This window comes from Plectropomus leopardus, chromosome 15 (assembly GCF_026936395.1).
Source record: "Plectropomus leopardus strain MGB_pleo_1.0 chromosome 15, ASM2693639v1, whole genome shotgun sequence".
NCBI classification, from domain to species: Eukaryota; Metazoa; Chordata; class Actinopteri; order Perciformes; family Serranidae; genus Plectropomus; species Plectropomus leopardus.
Genome location: NC_142190.1, coordinates 7,975,461 through 7,991,209, shown reverse-complemented (window position 1 = coordinate 7,991,209; position 15,749 = coordinate 7,975,461). Strand labels below are relative to the sequence as shown.

At 37.5% G+C, this 15,749-nt stretch overlaps 1 protein-coding gene across 2 annotated transcripts in view; it reads right to left on the bottom strand.

Annotated features, from left to right (window-relative positions):
• The window catches only part of tmem132e (transmembrane protein 132E), a 445,874-nt gene that overhangs the window by 49,807 nt on the left and 380,318 nt on the right, over positions 1-15,749 (bottom strand). For both annotated transcript variants that reach the window (XM_042499185.2, XM_042499184.2), the window contains exon 4: positions 8,020-8,212. In XM_042499185.2, the coding sequence (XP_042355119.2) occupies positions 8,020-8,212 (193 nt within the window). The remainder of the gene's footprint in view (positions 1-8,019; positions 8,213-15,749) is intronic.

Genomic DNA, 15,749 nt, shown 5'->3' with positions numbered 1-15,749 from the left:
AAGATACATTCTGAAACATTTTTAAGTATTTTATTTTACCAGGTAAGCTTGAGGTGTAACAGCTCTTTCACATGGCTGACACCAAAAACTGAAAAGGGGGAGAGCGATCATCAAGCAAATATATAACTGAAACCCTCACGGGAGCAAAATCTATATCGATATAATTGGTAATAACTGAGGCAATTAGCAGCAGAGTCATTAACCATGGACTTCACAACAGTTTTTAATTGCACATTTCTTCTAGAGGCCTTTCCAAATGGCTGGAGTAAAAAACATTAAAATTTTCAGTCCCGTCTGAGCAGGACAACTCCCAAATATGAGACAGTGGCTGAAGCCAAGTCTGTATGATGTTTATAAATGTGTCAAGCCACGTTTCAAGTTAATAAATAAAAAGTAACAACCTCAATGTATCTCCTCTGACTTGTAATGATGCTCAACAAGTGCGTCACCAATCATACCATCAGCCACTGTGCCGCCTGCATTTGGAACTCTTCAAACTGTCATATTTGGTCTAATTTCATGGTGACACACACATCTTGATTTGCACTGATGAGGATTTTATTATAATGATTTTAAAACTGTTTTTATGAAAGATTATGTCAAGTTATTATATTAAATAATTAATTTATATTAATGACTGTCTGATTTTATGATTCATGGAGGCATTGCTGCTTGTTTTTAATTTTGTCTTGTGAGATGTCTGAGTGCTTTGAAAGGCGCCTATGTGTTAGTATTATCATTATTATCCACCTGTTGTTGTTTTTTTTAAATTCTGTTATATTTACATTTTTTATTTGCAACAAAACCCCACAAAAACTTGAAAAACTAAAGGAAAAGAAACAAATGGGCCAAAATATTGCAAAAAAAAAAAAAAAGGTTCTGTGCAAAACTTTGTGTTTCAATACAGATAAAATGCAAGAAAGTGCAAATGAAAAAATCTAGTTAAGACAATGTTTTAGGTACTGACAGCGGTGCTTTTAATCAAAACATTTCAACATAGACTGAAACTTTCAATGTGTCCTCCATACAGCATGTTTGGCTGTTTTAAGTCTGTTGCTTGGTGGTTGTATGTGGATTTTTGTGTTTGTTTTTTGTTTATGTTTTTGCTGTTTTGTTTTTATTCTGTTTGTTCTTTTGTGTAAAATTGTTGATGGTGCTGTCTTGGCCAGGACTTTCAATGGGACTATTCCCAATTAATTAAAGGTTCATCTGAAAATAAATAAATACATGCATACATCAATAAAAAATGTTCAGAAATAGAAAATACATTTATCTATCATTACTCTTAAGCAAGTCCAGTCAGAGAATCACAAGGTCCCATTTTTTTTAAAATACTATGTACTTTGAGTCCTTTGAAAATGCTGTAAGACATCAGTATACTTGTTGCCAATGATAACGTCCAGAATTGTTTTTTTTTTTTGTTAAACTAGCACATCAGTTCATGGTGATTAAACCCGATGATCCAATCTATCTAATATTGTAAATCTTTTATTGACACTCATAAGCAAAATCTGTTCAACAAGTTCCAGTATTTTAGAAAGATTTGTTTTTGTTACTAAAGATAGGCATTTCCGACTTTATGAAACATGCCCAATTTATGCAAAACAAAGCACAGCAGACCTCCATGGATAATTGACTGGACTCTGGGGCGAAATCGTAATTGAAAGACATCATCCCTGAGCTCTACTTGCTGTTTTGGCATCTGGTATGTGGTGCACTACACAAGACACTTTACAATTACATGTGTGCTACTTTGGGAGCACTAATTATGCTTACCTGAATTCAGCTTGGAACAAAATCAGTCATCGGTGCACAGAGCTATCATTTTGCTTAATTACTATGTTCTTTATGAAGCAGCAAAACAGTTATTAGATTACCTGCTTAATGGTAAAACAAAAATATTTTAATTCCAGCATATTACTGAACTAAATTAGTTTGTTATGGCTGCACTGAATGTGTTTTTTTATTACTACACTATAAAATAAATCACTAATTCACTTTAATAAAGACACCAGCATGCATACTATTCTTGCCATCACCATGGAAGTGTGGCAGCGCATTATAAACGTCACTCAAAGCTCAAAAGAAAAAAAACAAACAAAAACCTTCTCACTCCCGCTTAGTCTACAGGCTGAATCACCATTATTTGTCTCTCTGTTTTGTTGTCAGCATTAAGATATATTAAAATGAAAACAAGGTTAAAAAATGATCATACATTTGTGTAGGTTTATGGGCTATTTTCCTTTTTGACCTATCCATCTCTTATTTTTTCCGATAAAGTTCATCACTCTGCAAAGTATATTGCTCAGTGGTTTAGTTGGTTGTATTGTAACATACTGTGATGTTTGGTTTTAAAACCCTAAAAATGTATTTTTTAGGTTTACAATGTGTGTGTGCATGCGTGCATGCATGTATAATCTCAGTTTAATGGAAAAATGTGTCAGATTTGGGGGGATTTGGAGAAATCTTGCAGTGAGGATTGCAGATTGCAACCAGCAGAAACATCTCCCTGTTAGGATTCTTCAGTGATCTGTGTTCGGGAGGTTTTTACCAGGAGCTGAATTATCTAAAGGTAGGTCTTTTCCTCACCAAAACAAATGGACCAAGTGATTAAACTGGTAAAAAAAAAAAAAAAAAAGTGACTTAATTAAGCATTTTAATGCTGCAAATCAGTGTTTCTGAAATGCTGTTCAACATGTCAGAGCCGGGCCAATGTGCGCTCACCTTTTGTCTCTGATATCTTACTTTTGACTCCTTTGGGAAAGAAATTCTGAATCTCAATGGAACTATTCCTTACCAAATAAAGTTTAAATAAAAAAAAGAATAATGATTCAATTTAATTTTGATGTGAGTATTTACCATTTTGTCTTCTTTTTCACCATAACTGTTACTGTATGCACATTATTGTATGTAACCTTGATATCTTCCTCTTTTTCTTAAGTAGTAGCCCAACTAGGGACAGGATTTGGAGAGTAGCAATAGCTAAAAACTCAATATGTGAAACATCAGTTACTACATTACAACAGCTTGTTTGTAATAAGCTGAAGTTGTACTATGTTAATTTGCATTGTCTCTATCAAATAAACTCTATAAACTCAAAAAACTCTATAAATAAACAGATAATTAAATAAATACTTATTATATTATATTCCTTTTCTGTCAATATGCCCCCTCATACACACTGTTTTTTTAATGCCACTCATTCACAGAGTCTATTAGACCAACAAATAATTACCTTTTTGTCCAAACCGTGTTTACAGATGACATATAGTAATTTGTTGTGGTTATTCTTGTCCATTTGAATGTAATATATGACTGTGGAGCCTGCTTGGTTTAACAAGCAGTGAAGCGAGTTTATTCAGCGTGTGAAACTTAAATGGCATGTTAAATTCCTATAATTTCCACCTGCTTTTACATTATGTAAACAATTCACTTTGCCAGATGTGTGTCTTTATGAATGCACAAACATATACATGTAAATAAGTGAAGCGTGACTTCAAGCTGTGGGATTCGTCATTTTTTATTTAACATCTGGTTGCTTCTGTGGCACAGAGCTGCTAATGGAGTTAGGAAATCTGGCATACCCCCTGCTCAGCATCCTCCTTCCTGTTTTCTTCAGCTTTCTCCCTTCAAAGTAATGAGTACGTCCGGGGAAAGCGGGCTTTGATGGCTTTGTGTTAACAGTGGCCTAAACTGTGTGACGAGCCTCGGGGTTGATTTAACCTTACCATTCAGGAATTGTTTCTCTTTTTCACATTGTAAATTCACTAGTAATTCCCCCCTTTTCTCCCTCCTTCCGTCCTTTATCTGCAGCAGGTCAACTGTAGTTGGCACACAATCTGTGGTCTGCCAACCATAAAAACCCTCTTTTTTTATGCTCTTAACTGTCGATTTACCAGCTCTTTCTTTTCTCTCTCTCTTTCTCCAGACAGTCCTCTGTCAAAAGTTACTATAGGGGTCCATCCCAAACCGCCATCTCTGTTGCTTTTGTTGCACAAAATTTGTATTTTGAAGACAGAAAAACCTCCCACCTCTTTATATCAGCAGTTTCTGAAAGTGCTGATCTGTTCTACAAGCCTCTCAGTGGGTGTATGGCACAGGCTGAAAAGTGCAGGATGGTTTGCATCAACTACAAACCCTTAAAATGACAGTTATTCTACAGGAAAAACAAGTCAGTTTTCTCAGCCTCTTTTCCTTTTACCTGATTCATTTATGTTTTAAACACTAGCTCCTTGACCTGAGAGGTGCAGGTGTGCTCATAAAAAGCCCTCAAGACACACTGCTTGATTTATGAACACACAGCGACCATGTTCTCTGTGCTAATTACAGCACATTCTGATGCTTAACATAAAAACATCACTTTTGTACTTCAGAGCCGCATTGTATTCTTGTTAAGGGCTAAGAGATAAGCACCTGCTGCAGGGTCGAGTCCACACTGGCAACTCAACTTTCATAGCCGCAACAGCAGTTATTACTGTTCTTCCATTCAACAATCAGTCAAAGTCATTAGATTATTCACATCACATTAAAAAAGGCTCCAGGGCTGTTCAAGAACAATGTGCAGCAGAGGTTAAACATAACTGCAACAACGAAAAGCACAAAAGCACCACTGTCAGTATTCATTTTTCCCTGGATAATAGTAACCCTGAAGTCAGTCTTCCAGTTTGGAGAACAAACATTTATTTCTGTGGTGTAATGTTACATCTGGACCAACTCCAGAGGGTGATAATCAAAAGGCAACAAACCAATATGAGCAACTTAAATTATACATTTAGATGAAGGCATTAATTCATGCTATCCTCCCATCCTGCTTTTTTATGCAATGTGATACAGCTCAGTATGATCGTAAATTTACTGATTTAAAGGTCCACTGTGTAGGTTTTAGGGGGATATACTGAAATAAATTGAACATAATATAAGCATGTTTTCTTAAGCATATAATTACGTAAAAAGAATAATGTTTTTGTTACCTCAGAATAAGCCATTTATATATAAATATGGAGCAGGCCCTCATTCACAGAGATCAGCATGTTGCACCACCATGTCACTACAGTAGCCTAGAATGGACAAACCAAATGGTAGTTCTAGATAGGACCATTCACGTTTTTGTGTCAACTATAGATAGAAATAAACAGTGTCGGAAAAACACTGATTTTTTTTTTTTGTGAAACTGCTTTATTTTCAACCAAGCCGCAACTTCTGAGGCTGTAAGACAAAGCCAATGCAGAAATGCCAAAAACTGGCCATCTGAGGTTGGTTAAAATGTCTAACATTACAGCAGCTGATACAAGCCTAAATCCTTAAATCTTACAAACCACACCTTTAAAATGATCTTTAGAGGTAGAGTGAAGTCATTTCTTGACTTTCTGATTGTACATCACACATCTTTGCCACTGCACACCGCCCCTTTAAGCTCCTCAGCAACCTGCCATGATGATGAAGTTGGTCTGTTCTTTTCTGCTCCGATAAGACCAACTGTTTTCAGTTCATCAGTCATGTATAATGTGGTGTTACCATTGTTTAACTGTGTCACATCTCCTGCTGGGTGATATGGAACATCCACTTTTTTTGTTCGGATGTAATTTACAACCCAATTAGTCACCCCTACTGAAATGATGGATTAAACCTTATCTTTCAAGGTGACCACAGGTGACCGACCTGCAGGAGTCCGTCCGATCTTTAAATCGATAAATGCTGCCTGATGATGAAAGTTTTTAGAGTTAGTCTGAGCCTTTTACTGTGCCTTCTGAAATTTTAGAGAGAGCAATGAGCAGAGTTGATCTGAGTTGCTCTCAAATTTGGTTTTGAAGCAAATTTGTGACTATTTCTATCAATGACGATGTCAGCTGTACTCGATAGAGTAATTGGAAGCACTCAGAGGATTCCCAGGGTGTGAAAACTTTCTGAATTGATCATCTTTTCCTTTCCTTCCATTTCAAAACAAATGTAGCCAAGTCTTCTTTTTACAGTGACAAGGAAGCTACTGACGTCCGTAAAATTCCCTGCCAACCAAAAATATTGGAGAAGATGACAACGCCAGTCCTCTTTTACTGCTCCGTCTAGTGTTAACACAAGTTCTGTGCTCAGAAACTGCAGCTAAAAATCATTAGAATCAATTCAATTTACCCACTGATGTAACTACAGAGTAATACACGGAGCAAAACTGGCAGGCAGTTACAGAAAAAGCACCAAACGTTGCTGCCATCCTGCTTCAGAATGTAAATTTTTACAAGCAAAAGTCACACAGGCAGAAATCTAATTTTGCAACGCAGCTAAACACATCTGGGTACAAGACGCATGCTAATTCCAAATTTCACCGGGACCGGAGACATGAAGTGAACCTTATGTTGCAACAGATGTGCTGTACACACAAAGTCACAACTGCAGATCAGGTTTATTTAACGGAGCTTCAGGTGAGACACCGCTGTAATTATGCAAATCGATGACAGTGAAAACACTGTACTTGAAGATTCTCAGAGCTGCGACGATGACCTTTGCCCACCATGAACACCGCAATGTCCTCAGAAAAACCAACATCTACTTCTACACACTACATACATCCAGTCTTCTATATCATTTACCATGCAGTGTAAATTTTAATGAGCAAATATCATGTGGGTTTGGACTTTTATCACTGGCTCTAACTCGAACAGGTGATTGAAGCAAGAACACAAGAGAGGAAGTCGGCAAAGCCAGAGGTACTCAGCACCTTTTGCTTGATTAATTTCCCTTTGTTCCCATAATCTGTTTACTACCTTCACTAATTGCACCTTTCACAAGGCAATGAGAGGCGCTCCAATTAAAAGTAATAGATACCTAAGTGTTCCAGAATTGGTTGTCTTTCTTAACAATCAGCACGTCGTTTGGAGCCTGTGTAGGTGTTGATTAGATTTACTTGCAATGAGAAGCTGTCCGTTTTATGTCTGATGCTCTGTGCGTGATATTTACTTATATACAAATGCAGGCTGTCATGAATAAAGACATTTAAAGGTACAGTATTAGTGAGTATTAGTAAGTTGCAAAACTGTTGATACTGAATGAATCAGTAAAATGTTGATTGACGATGACAAAATCAAAATGGCTTTTGTTGTCTCCACAGAAGTGAATGGATTCTGGGGTCGCAGTCCCTTTGTCTGTTCACCATCCACCTCGACCACCTCCTCAGGTCGGTACATAAATACAGTGTTTTATCAGCTCAAAGAAATGTTGTCTGCTAACATAATCCGAACAGCGAATACGTTGCCACCACAACTTCCATTATGAATCCAATTTAGCAACATACAAATGTAGTTTCCTGGAGATAGGGTTGAGAGTATGCATTGTGCCGCAGTGTTAGAAAACGTATACGTTAGAAAAACACTACATATAAATATAATCTTACAGCAGCTGTGACTAACAGAGTAACATTTCTCAGCACTACAGAGGCACTGTCGGAGCCATGCAGAAACCAACCAGATATGACAAACTTTTGTGTGGCTGCTTGCACTGTGCAGCCACACAAAGAGTGGTGTTATATTTCACAAGGAACAAGGCTTGAATGAAATCAGACCTACTGATGGCCTCCACTCATCTGTCTTACATTTTGAAAGCTTAAGGCACAATGTAAATGGGAGACATTGTTTAAAATGAGGCATTTCAGTTCTGTTGTTTTGGTTTATTAAACTAAAACTTAACTTTAACCCTTTGAAACCTCAGAATTATACATTCAAATAAATTAGTTATGTTATATAATTATTTTGCATTTTAAACACTTTTTTGTCTTGTTCGCCTTTTTTAAAAATCTATTTCATTTTATTTATTTATTTATTCGTACTAATTTTCAGTTGTTTTTTTTTTTTTAACTAATTTCTTTCAGTGTTATTTCTTTGGTTGCTCATTGCCTTTTTTAATCTTTTTTTCTTTTAAATTAAGCCAATTTGCTCAGGTTTCAAGACGTTAAATAACGATAATTAGATGAATCTTAGACTGATAACAATCCCTCCCATATGAGTCTATATACTGAGCTATACTTCCACTCACCATAGCGAGCGGGATGATGGCCTGAATATCTCGCTGCACCACCGTCAACTCCGTCACCACCTTCTCTGAATCGGGAGGCGGGTTCTGCCCCTTGTAGTCGATGTTCCAATTGATCCTTCTGGTCACGGAGAGGCTGGTGAAGTTTTCCATCTCGAAGTCCAACTGCATCACCTCGACATTGCCCAATACATCCCTGCCAGACCAAAAAAACACACAAAAAGGCAAAGTTAAAATAAAGGCCAAATGTCAGCTGCAATAACAACAAGAAATTCTGGCACTGCATGCGTTGGTGATGAAATTGTTGACAGGAAAGTGTTTTATTATTAAACAGCTGTCGACACACTGCTTTGCTGTTATTTTTAAGTTTTCCTTAGGTCCCCGTGAGTTGAAAAAAGCGACTATGTATTCATAAAGGCATCAACGTAAAGAACTGCAGCCAAAAGCTTTAGAGCCCAGTTGAAACTTGTCAGGTGATGTATTTTAGTATTTGTTCTTTATTCAGTTTTATTCCACATCTGCATATCTGAAGGCGTGTCTTTTCGTGACACATGAGATAAAAACACAAAGGCAGCATGAGATTATATGTATGCTGCTGTTAACCTTTAGAAAATGACATCACAGCTTTATTGTCTTTTACTGAAATGACAGAAGAGCTGAATGTACTTTTAATATCGTTTTCAGTTTTCTGGATGGATCAATGAGTCGATATCCAATAAGCCGTCCAAAGAGGATTTCAGGATAAAAGCCAGTATCTTGTTTTTGGCTTCAAGGGGAGTTTAATCAATCTTATTTATTCAGCAGAGCTCACAGAAGTTGTCAGTCACATTCATCGATGAAATGGACGTTGTGACATTTCATTCAGTTAACAGTAGCCGAAACAGCTTCTTCAGTCTGGATCTCAGACTTCATGACACAAACAAGGCAGCGAACATGTCGGACCTTAAAGGTCACAGTTTGCTGTTTGCAACCTGAAGCTTCACAGCTGGACAACTGACCTCCCATTTGAAATGTTACCATTCTAAACTTTCAGAAATGTCATTGTTTGATTTTTAAAAAAATAGGCAGCAGTAGCAGCTGCAATGTTATTCAAGTTTTGATGTAAACAAAAAGGGTGTGAAGAGACGATATAATATTAGTGGTTCTGGTGAAAATAATTCCCAGCCATTATGATAAGTGGTTTCAGTTCACACCTTTCTTGATTAAATGAAGTCAAGGTGAAAAAGCTGAAACTCTGCTAAAGCATATTACAATAAGAATCCTTCTCTCATGCTGCAATTTAATCCTTCAGTGCCGTAATCCCTTTATAAACTGTTTTTTTTTTCTGGTAACAAACACTGAATACAAAATGATTCCTTCTGGACTGAGCCCTACTTAAGTCTAAATAATGATGTATCAATAAACCAAAACGTCCTGCTTTTTATTACCCTTAGTGGTCTGCACTTTCTTTTCAAAACATTAGACACAGCCTTCTTATCATTACAATAGCCTCAAATGGAGCAAAATAACCTTCCTACAAAATGCATTCATATGAAATTCAAAGAAATATCAAATGTTTAAAATGTAACTCCACCTGTGCTGAACATATCTGCAAATTGAAAAAAAGAAAATTAATTATAGACCTTAAAAAGAGTTGAACAAAATAATTTTAACTCAAGTCCACTTTAGTTTTCTTTCAGTCTCTTTCAGTGTTTTCTAATATGTATTTTTTGTCTTTTACTAAACCGTATCGCTGTCATACCCTGCTGTCAAGGTATGATAAAATGATCACGGTAAATAGGTATTTTTGAGCCATTGTAAAATCTTGTTTCAATCTGTAGATTGCTGTTTTTTTCACTTACTAATCTGCTTGGCAATGTGTGCGTGCAAGGGCGTGTTTGGTTTCAACATTGGGGTAGGGTAGGAAACAGTAGGTTTCAGAAATTTTGGGGTCTATTTATGGTGTCATTGTCTCCAAAATAAAAATCCCCTGCTACATTCATGTTTTTATTGGGGGGAGAAAAATGTGCATGTAAATATTGAGTCCTACAATTCTATGTCCATTTGTGTGTTTCTGCTCAAATAATTTTATCAAATGTTGGAACTGATTTCTCTTAAATGAACTGAATATTGGTTAAATATTGAAAATTTAACATTGATGAAAAGCACTGGACAAAATGACTTATTAAATATTTAACTCAAAACGTCTATTGGGAACCTTAACAAAGTGTTTTACAATGTCTTAATGTAAAAACACAGGAATCAATGTGCTGTTTCAAAACTCTATGCGCCCAACCATCCAGCACTATGAGCTCTGTGCAGTATAAATATGTCACACTTTTTGATTTACAAAATCTTTTTCTGTATGTAATCACGATGGCAATCAAATTTTCAATGACAAGTATATGGCAAAGGTATTTTGCCGGAAAGTGGGTTGTATTTTCTTTCTGATTCATAAAGCTTCATGTCAGACATGATTTATTTATTTGTGCATTAATGAAAAAATCTACTCTGACGTCAGACTTCTTTATTTTCATATATGTGTTTCCACTTATACACAGAGATGTTAAAACGGCTGAGAAGTGACAGTTTTCAAATGGCTTTCCTGCTTACTTAGATGGAGTTATCATATGCTGTGAATTCAGTGTGAGCAGTGTGCTTTCCAATAAACAATCACTGCTCCCTAATCTTGCTGGCTTTCTTCTTTCATCTTAAGGCTTGAGTGTGGAGCTTGTGCAAGGGGATTGCAAATTTGGTTCTACCTCACTCTTTCAAATAACCGTAATTGCAGTGGCTGCAGATTCGCTTCTGACCAATCAATAGCTTTTGGTAGGTGACCTGATTGTTCTCATGGCCATACACATGAAATATTCGAGCATACTCTCTTTTGCTCGTCTCTGCAGTGTGAAGATACCAACACTTCAGCTGGGATTTCATCGCAAGCATGCCAGTGATGGAGCAGCGATAACAGCCCCCCTGTTATGAAAATCCTGCTTGTTGGGTTTGTAATCCTCAGGTTCAACAAGCCTTACATGAAACTGTCTCACTGGTGGCGAAGGGGCAAATTAAATCTCTCTCCACCCGTGACGAGAAGCATCCCGCCAAAACCTCACCTCTAAGCTGAGAGCGAGGCGCTATAGCCGTCTGTCCTTCACAAAAGCAGGGACCCGTCCCACCATTCAGCCTGAGAGCCTTTTAATGAAAGCTGCATCAAACTATCTGTGCAAGCCTCCACCCACAAAAGGCTCCTCTCAGGAACATCGTGATGAGATCTCAGCCTATTTGTCTCGACATCACTCACTGAAAACAAACACCCCCGTCTGTCTGTGACACACTAAAGCTGTCATCAATATGGCCCGCTGGAGTGAGTACATGTACAGCCGCTCAATACAGTGTCGACTGCCACCGCGCCGGAGGAAGGAAAAATGATGTTCACAATGCACTGATCTGGGTTAGAGGGAATGCTTTTTTATCAGAGTAAAATGTTTAAAATGTAAGTGGAAACAAAAAAACACATTTGCACACTTGTCATTTTGACATGGTTTTTGAGATCAGAAATATCACATCACTGTCTGAATGCACATGGCCTTATCTGATTGGCCTGTTTCGGGTTTCTATCTCCTTACAATGCCAACAACAAAGGTAACCAAACCCACAGGTTTACCTTAAAGGGACAGTTCACTCTAAAATCAAAAATACATATTTTTTCTCTTACTTGTAGTGCTATTTATCGATCTAGATTGTTTTGGTGTGAGTTGTCGAGTGTTGGAGATATCGGCCGTAGAGATGTCTGCCTTTTCTCCGGTAAAATGGAACTAGGTGGCACTTAGCAACACATACTGCAAAACATCAAAATATGACGTGCTAGGTACTTTTCGCTGTCAGTTTTGGATGTTCAGGGCAGCCTGTTCTCATTCCAAACACCACCGCTTTCCTAGTGCTTTAGACGTAAGTGTGTGATGCCAAAAGAGACCTTGTGCATACACATATTAAATTTCCTTAGGCCATCTCAATGGAGTTATAGAGTGACCTTTCATCAAAATACTAAATTATGTATGTGTTAGCTAATTAATGTTACTTGAGTCCAGTTCTTAGGGTTTAAAAATGAATTATCATTCTACAAGGAAATGTTTCGGTGAGCTGTCCTGTCCTCCGTTGTGGTCCTTTATAAATATTTCATGTAAGTCTTTCCTTCAGATTTGATGGCAATGAATATATAAAAAAAGACACTGATATTGATGTCAGACACAATTCAGCATTAAGGTGTTTTTACAAAGTAGTGGGCGGTGAAAAGTGAGTGATTTCAAACAGGAGGAGAGGAGGGAAGTAAACATGACTTCAGAAAGTCCAGTCTTGTTTCCATTAGGTTAATGATGTACGGTCTGTATAGCACAAAGTATATATTTTAAAAGCTGTAGCTTGGGGCCTTTCCTGAGCTCGAGGGGATTTCATTCTTTGATCAGAGGTCTGTTTGAACTGATTAACAGGGAGAGTTCATCGGATCAAAGCGCTGCAAGGCAGAGTTACAACAGCCCAAGAACAGAGATGGTGAACTGAAGGCTCAGAATGGGCCATGCTTAAGTCTATAATATAAAATCTGAAGTACTTAAGTCTATAACACTGATTTTTAAAAGCATTTAAAGCAAAGTATAGGAATGTTCAACTGAAATAAAGTTAGGGAGATTAAAGTTTTAAGGGGATTTACACACTGGAACTATTTTTCTGGTGAACCACAGTTGGCACAGTGAGCCTGCGAGAGTTTTCTTCACAGTGAGGTTGCCAGGTTTGGTATCACTGCGCCTGTAAAAAGACCAGGGTACAAAAACCTGTGCCCACTTGTTGTATTTAACCCCTTTAAACCTGGATCGACATCACTTTCGTTGTGCTGAATTCGGACTCCTTTCACAAGTATTTAAACCTTTCCACCCTAAGCAAATTGGTTTGCTTTCTTTCACAAACATAGGCAAAAGGCAATGGGCAACTTGGTAAGAAATGCCTGGAATATTATGAGAAATTAGAAGATTTGGATTTTTTTCTTTTTTTTAAGCTAGGGAAAAGTGCCTAGGGAGCTAAACTTATTTATAATTATTATGTTGAAATATTAGAAATTCTTTTACAGAATTCCTTTGAGCAGCTTTTTTCCAGCTCATTTCCCTTTTTGTTATTGTTTAAATTGCTGAAATCAAGTCATTTCGCCCAGGTTTCAAGGGGTTAACAGACAGACCAGGCAGATGCATTAACTGCTGTGGTCCATTTTCTTCCATGTAACACTACAACTGTAACTTCAGTGACTGTGTGTTGGGCTCTTAGTGCTGCCAAAACACCAGTGAACTCTGCTGTAGTGCTGTGCCTCCTGAGTATACATGGTGCTCGCCTGCTTCATATATACTTGAAATGTGTGAGGGATTAAAGATAAATTGCGAAAATTGGTCTTTGATAACTGATCTATCAATCTGTTGATTGATTTGATCAGCTGATCTGATCAAACTGATGGATGAGAGGAGCAGCTGCAGTGGGCGGATGCAAACTTTCTGAGCTCTCTGATGCTCCATCTGTACCCAGAGTGTGCTGTGCACTCCAAGAAGTGCAATGCATAACCAATTGGTATATATATTTCAACAGAACTCTTCATAAATAGTCCAGCTCCAAAAATAGAAAATCTATTTGTGGCAGCAGGTGTTTTAAGGCAGGCCACCACAAATAAATTGGGAAATCCTGAAAGTTTTTGGATGTGTTTGAAGGGATGACAGCTTACATGTGATAGAACTTCTTAATATAAAAAGCATTCCTTTATTGCCTGTTATTGGGGTCCTTTTCAATAATTGCAGAATTGTAATTCACACCCATATTTTTATTTTTCTTACAAAATATAGTCCAACTTAAGGCTGACTGCAGATGCCTCAGTGAAACTGATCATCTCCATGTTGTATGAGGATTTCAGCAGCTGGTGGAGCTGGTGTTCGGGTCACAAAGCTACTCTAACCGCAGCTAAACATGCAGACCAGATTTTACCAGTACAAGGATAAGGATATAAACAGGAGGATATGACACAATATGATGCTTCTCCCCTTTTTAACTACTAGTTTTTTCCATGCCTATGCTAAGCTAGGCTAAGCACATCCTGCATTTGGCCATGACTGTATTTAAACATGGACAACAGGACAGCTCCCAAAAAGTGAAGCCAAAACATCAAAATTTCCCTTTGGTGGCTGGCTGCAGTATGGGTAATAATGGCACCAAAATAAAAGAAATGGTTTGAACAGGTATGTGCAGGAACTCCATATAATGGGGCCCATTGCCAAAAGCGACGTGCAGACTCTTGGTAAGCATGACATCTTGTATCTGGGACTTTTTAGCTTCACTTTCTGCACAGTGGGAGAAAGTGTAGACGCACAGTCCATATTTATATAGTCTATGGTTTCAGCTCTGTACTTTAATAGACAGGCATGAGGTAGACGATCTTCTCATGTCACTCTCACATAAAAAGGAAATGATTGCATTTCCGAAAATGTGAAATTATACTTTAAAAAAAGAGTAAAATAACAAAGAAAATATTGATCAAAAAAATAGTTCAAATTACTGAGAAACTGCTAAAATTGAGACATTATCTGCTGTGCTCCCCACACTGCTCAATATTTTTCCAATTTTTGGCCCACAAAACTTACCTTCAAAATAAAATGCACATTGTTGTAATAAAAGATTTTCCCTTGGGTGTTGGAACAATTTATGTAAACACTCCCTAGAGAACATCTATTGCGCTAAAAAAAACATTTTCTTTTTCATGCTGCTTCAAAATGGGCAAACATCAGTGGCGACGGAGCAGCTTTGAAAACCGGATGAAAGAAATGAAAGAGTGCTTGTCAGTCCGCGTCTGTGCTGCAGAAGTTTTGTTGGGAGTCAATATTGGCACTTTAAAAATGTGCTCTGAATCCTTTTTCCTGTTTCATCTGCTTTTTAACATTGAATTATTCAGAGCACAAAAATGAGACTCATCTTATAAACGCCCAGTTATTTCTGTTGTCCTGACTGCGACAGTGGTAATGCCACAGCTTTTTAAAGAACATTATTCATTTGAAAGCCATTGACCACGATCAATAATGCATTGGTTCATGTGGTGTTATCAACGAGCCGCTGCTGGAATGGGATCGTTCCAGATGGGCGGTTACAGAAGAATAAATAGGTTGAATAATTCCAGCATTGACGAGAGAGTGATCTGATGAAGAGAAACTTGGAAATAAGAAGAGAATAATAAAGAGAAGAGAGTGATGAAGAGATCAACAATACGCCCCGAAGGGAAAACACTGTCACCTCGTTTCCTCAGTTTCAGGTAATTTTGAGTAAACAAAACCAGATGTTCAAACAGAACTGGTACTCAGACGTATTCACCAATGAGATGCAAAATGATGCTGGTGTGTTTATATTTGTCTTTTTTGGGGGGAGAAGGGATTATGTGGGTGTGGAGGGGGAGGGCTTTAAATAGTGAGCAGTTACTTGTTTGCTGCTGTAATTTTGCAAATAAACATATATGGACAAGAACAATTATTGAACTTAGAAAACATGTTTGAATTGTGCTTATTACTGCATTGAATTGGGTAATTAGGGGAAGAATTGTCTTGAGAATTCATGTTTTTATTTTGGGCTCATTACTGTAAAAAGTCTGAGTTAGGCTCCTGCACGGTTGTATGCTGCAGTAAAAGCTCATTCACCCAACGAAAGGAAACAGGTTTGAATACATTTTCTAGATAAAATAAAGT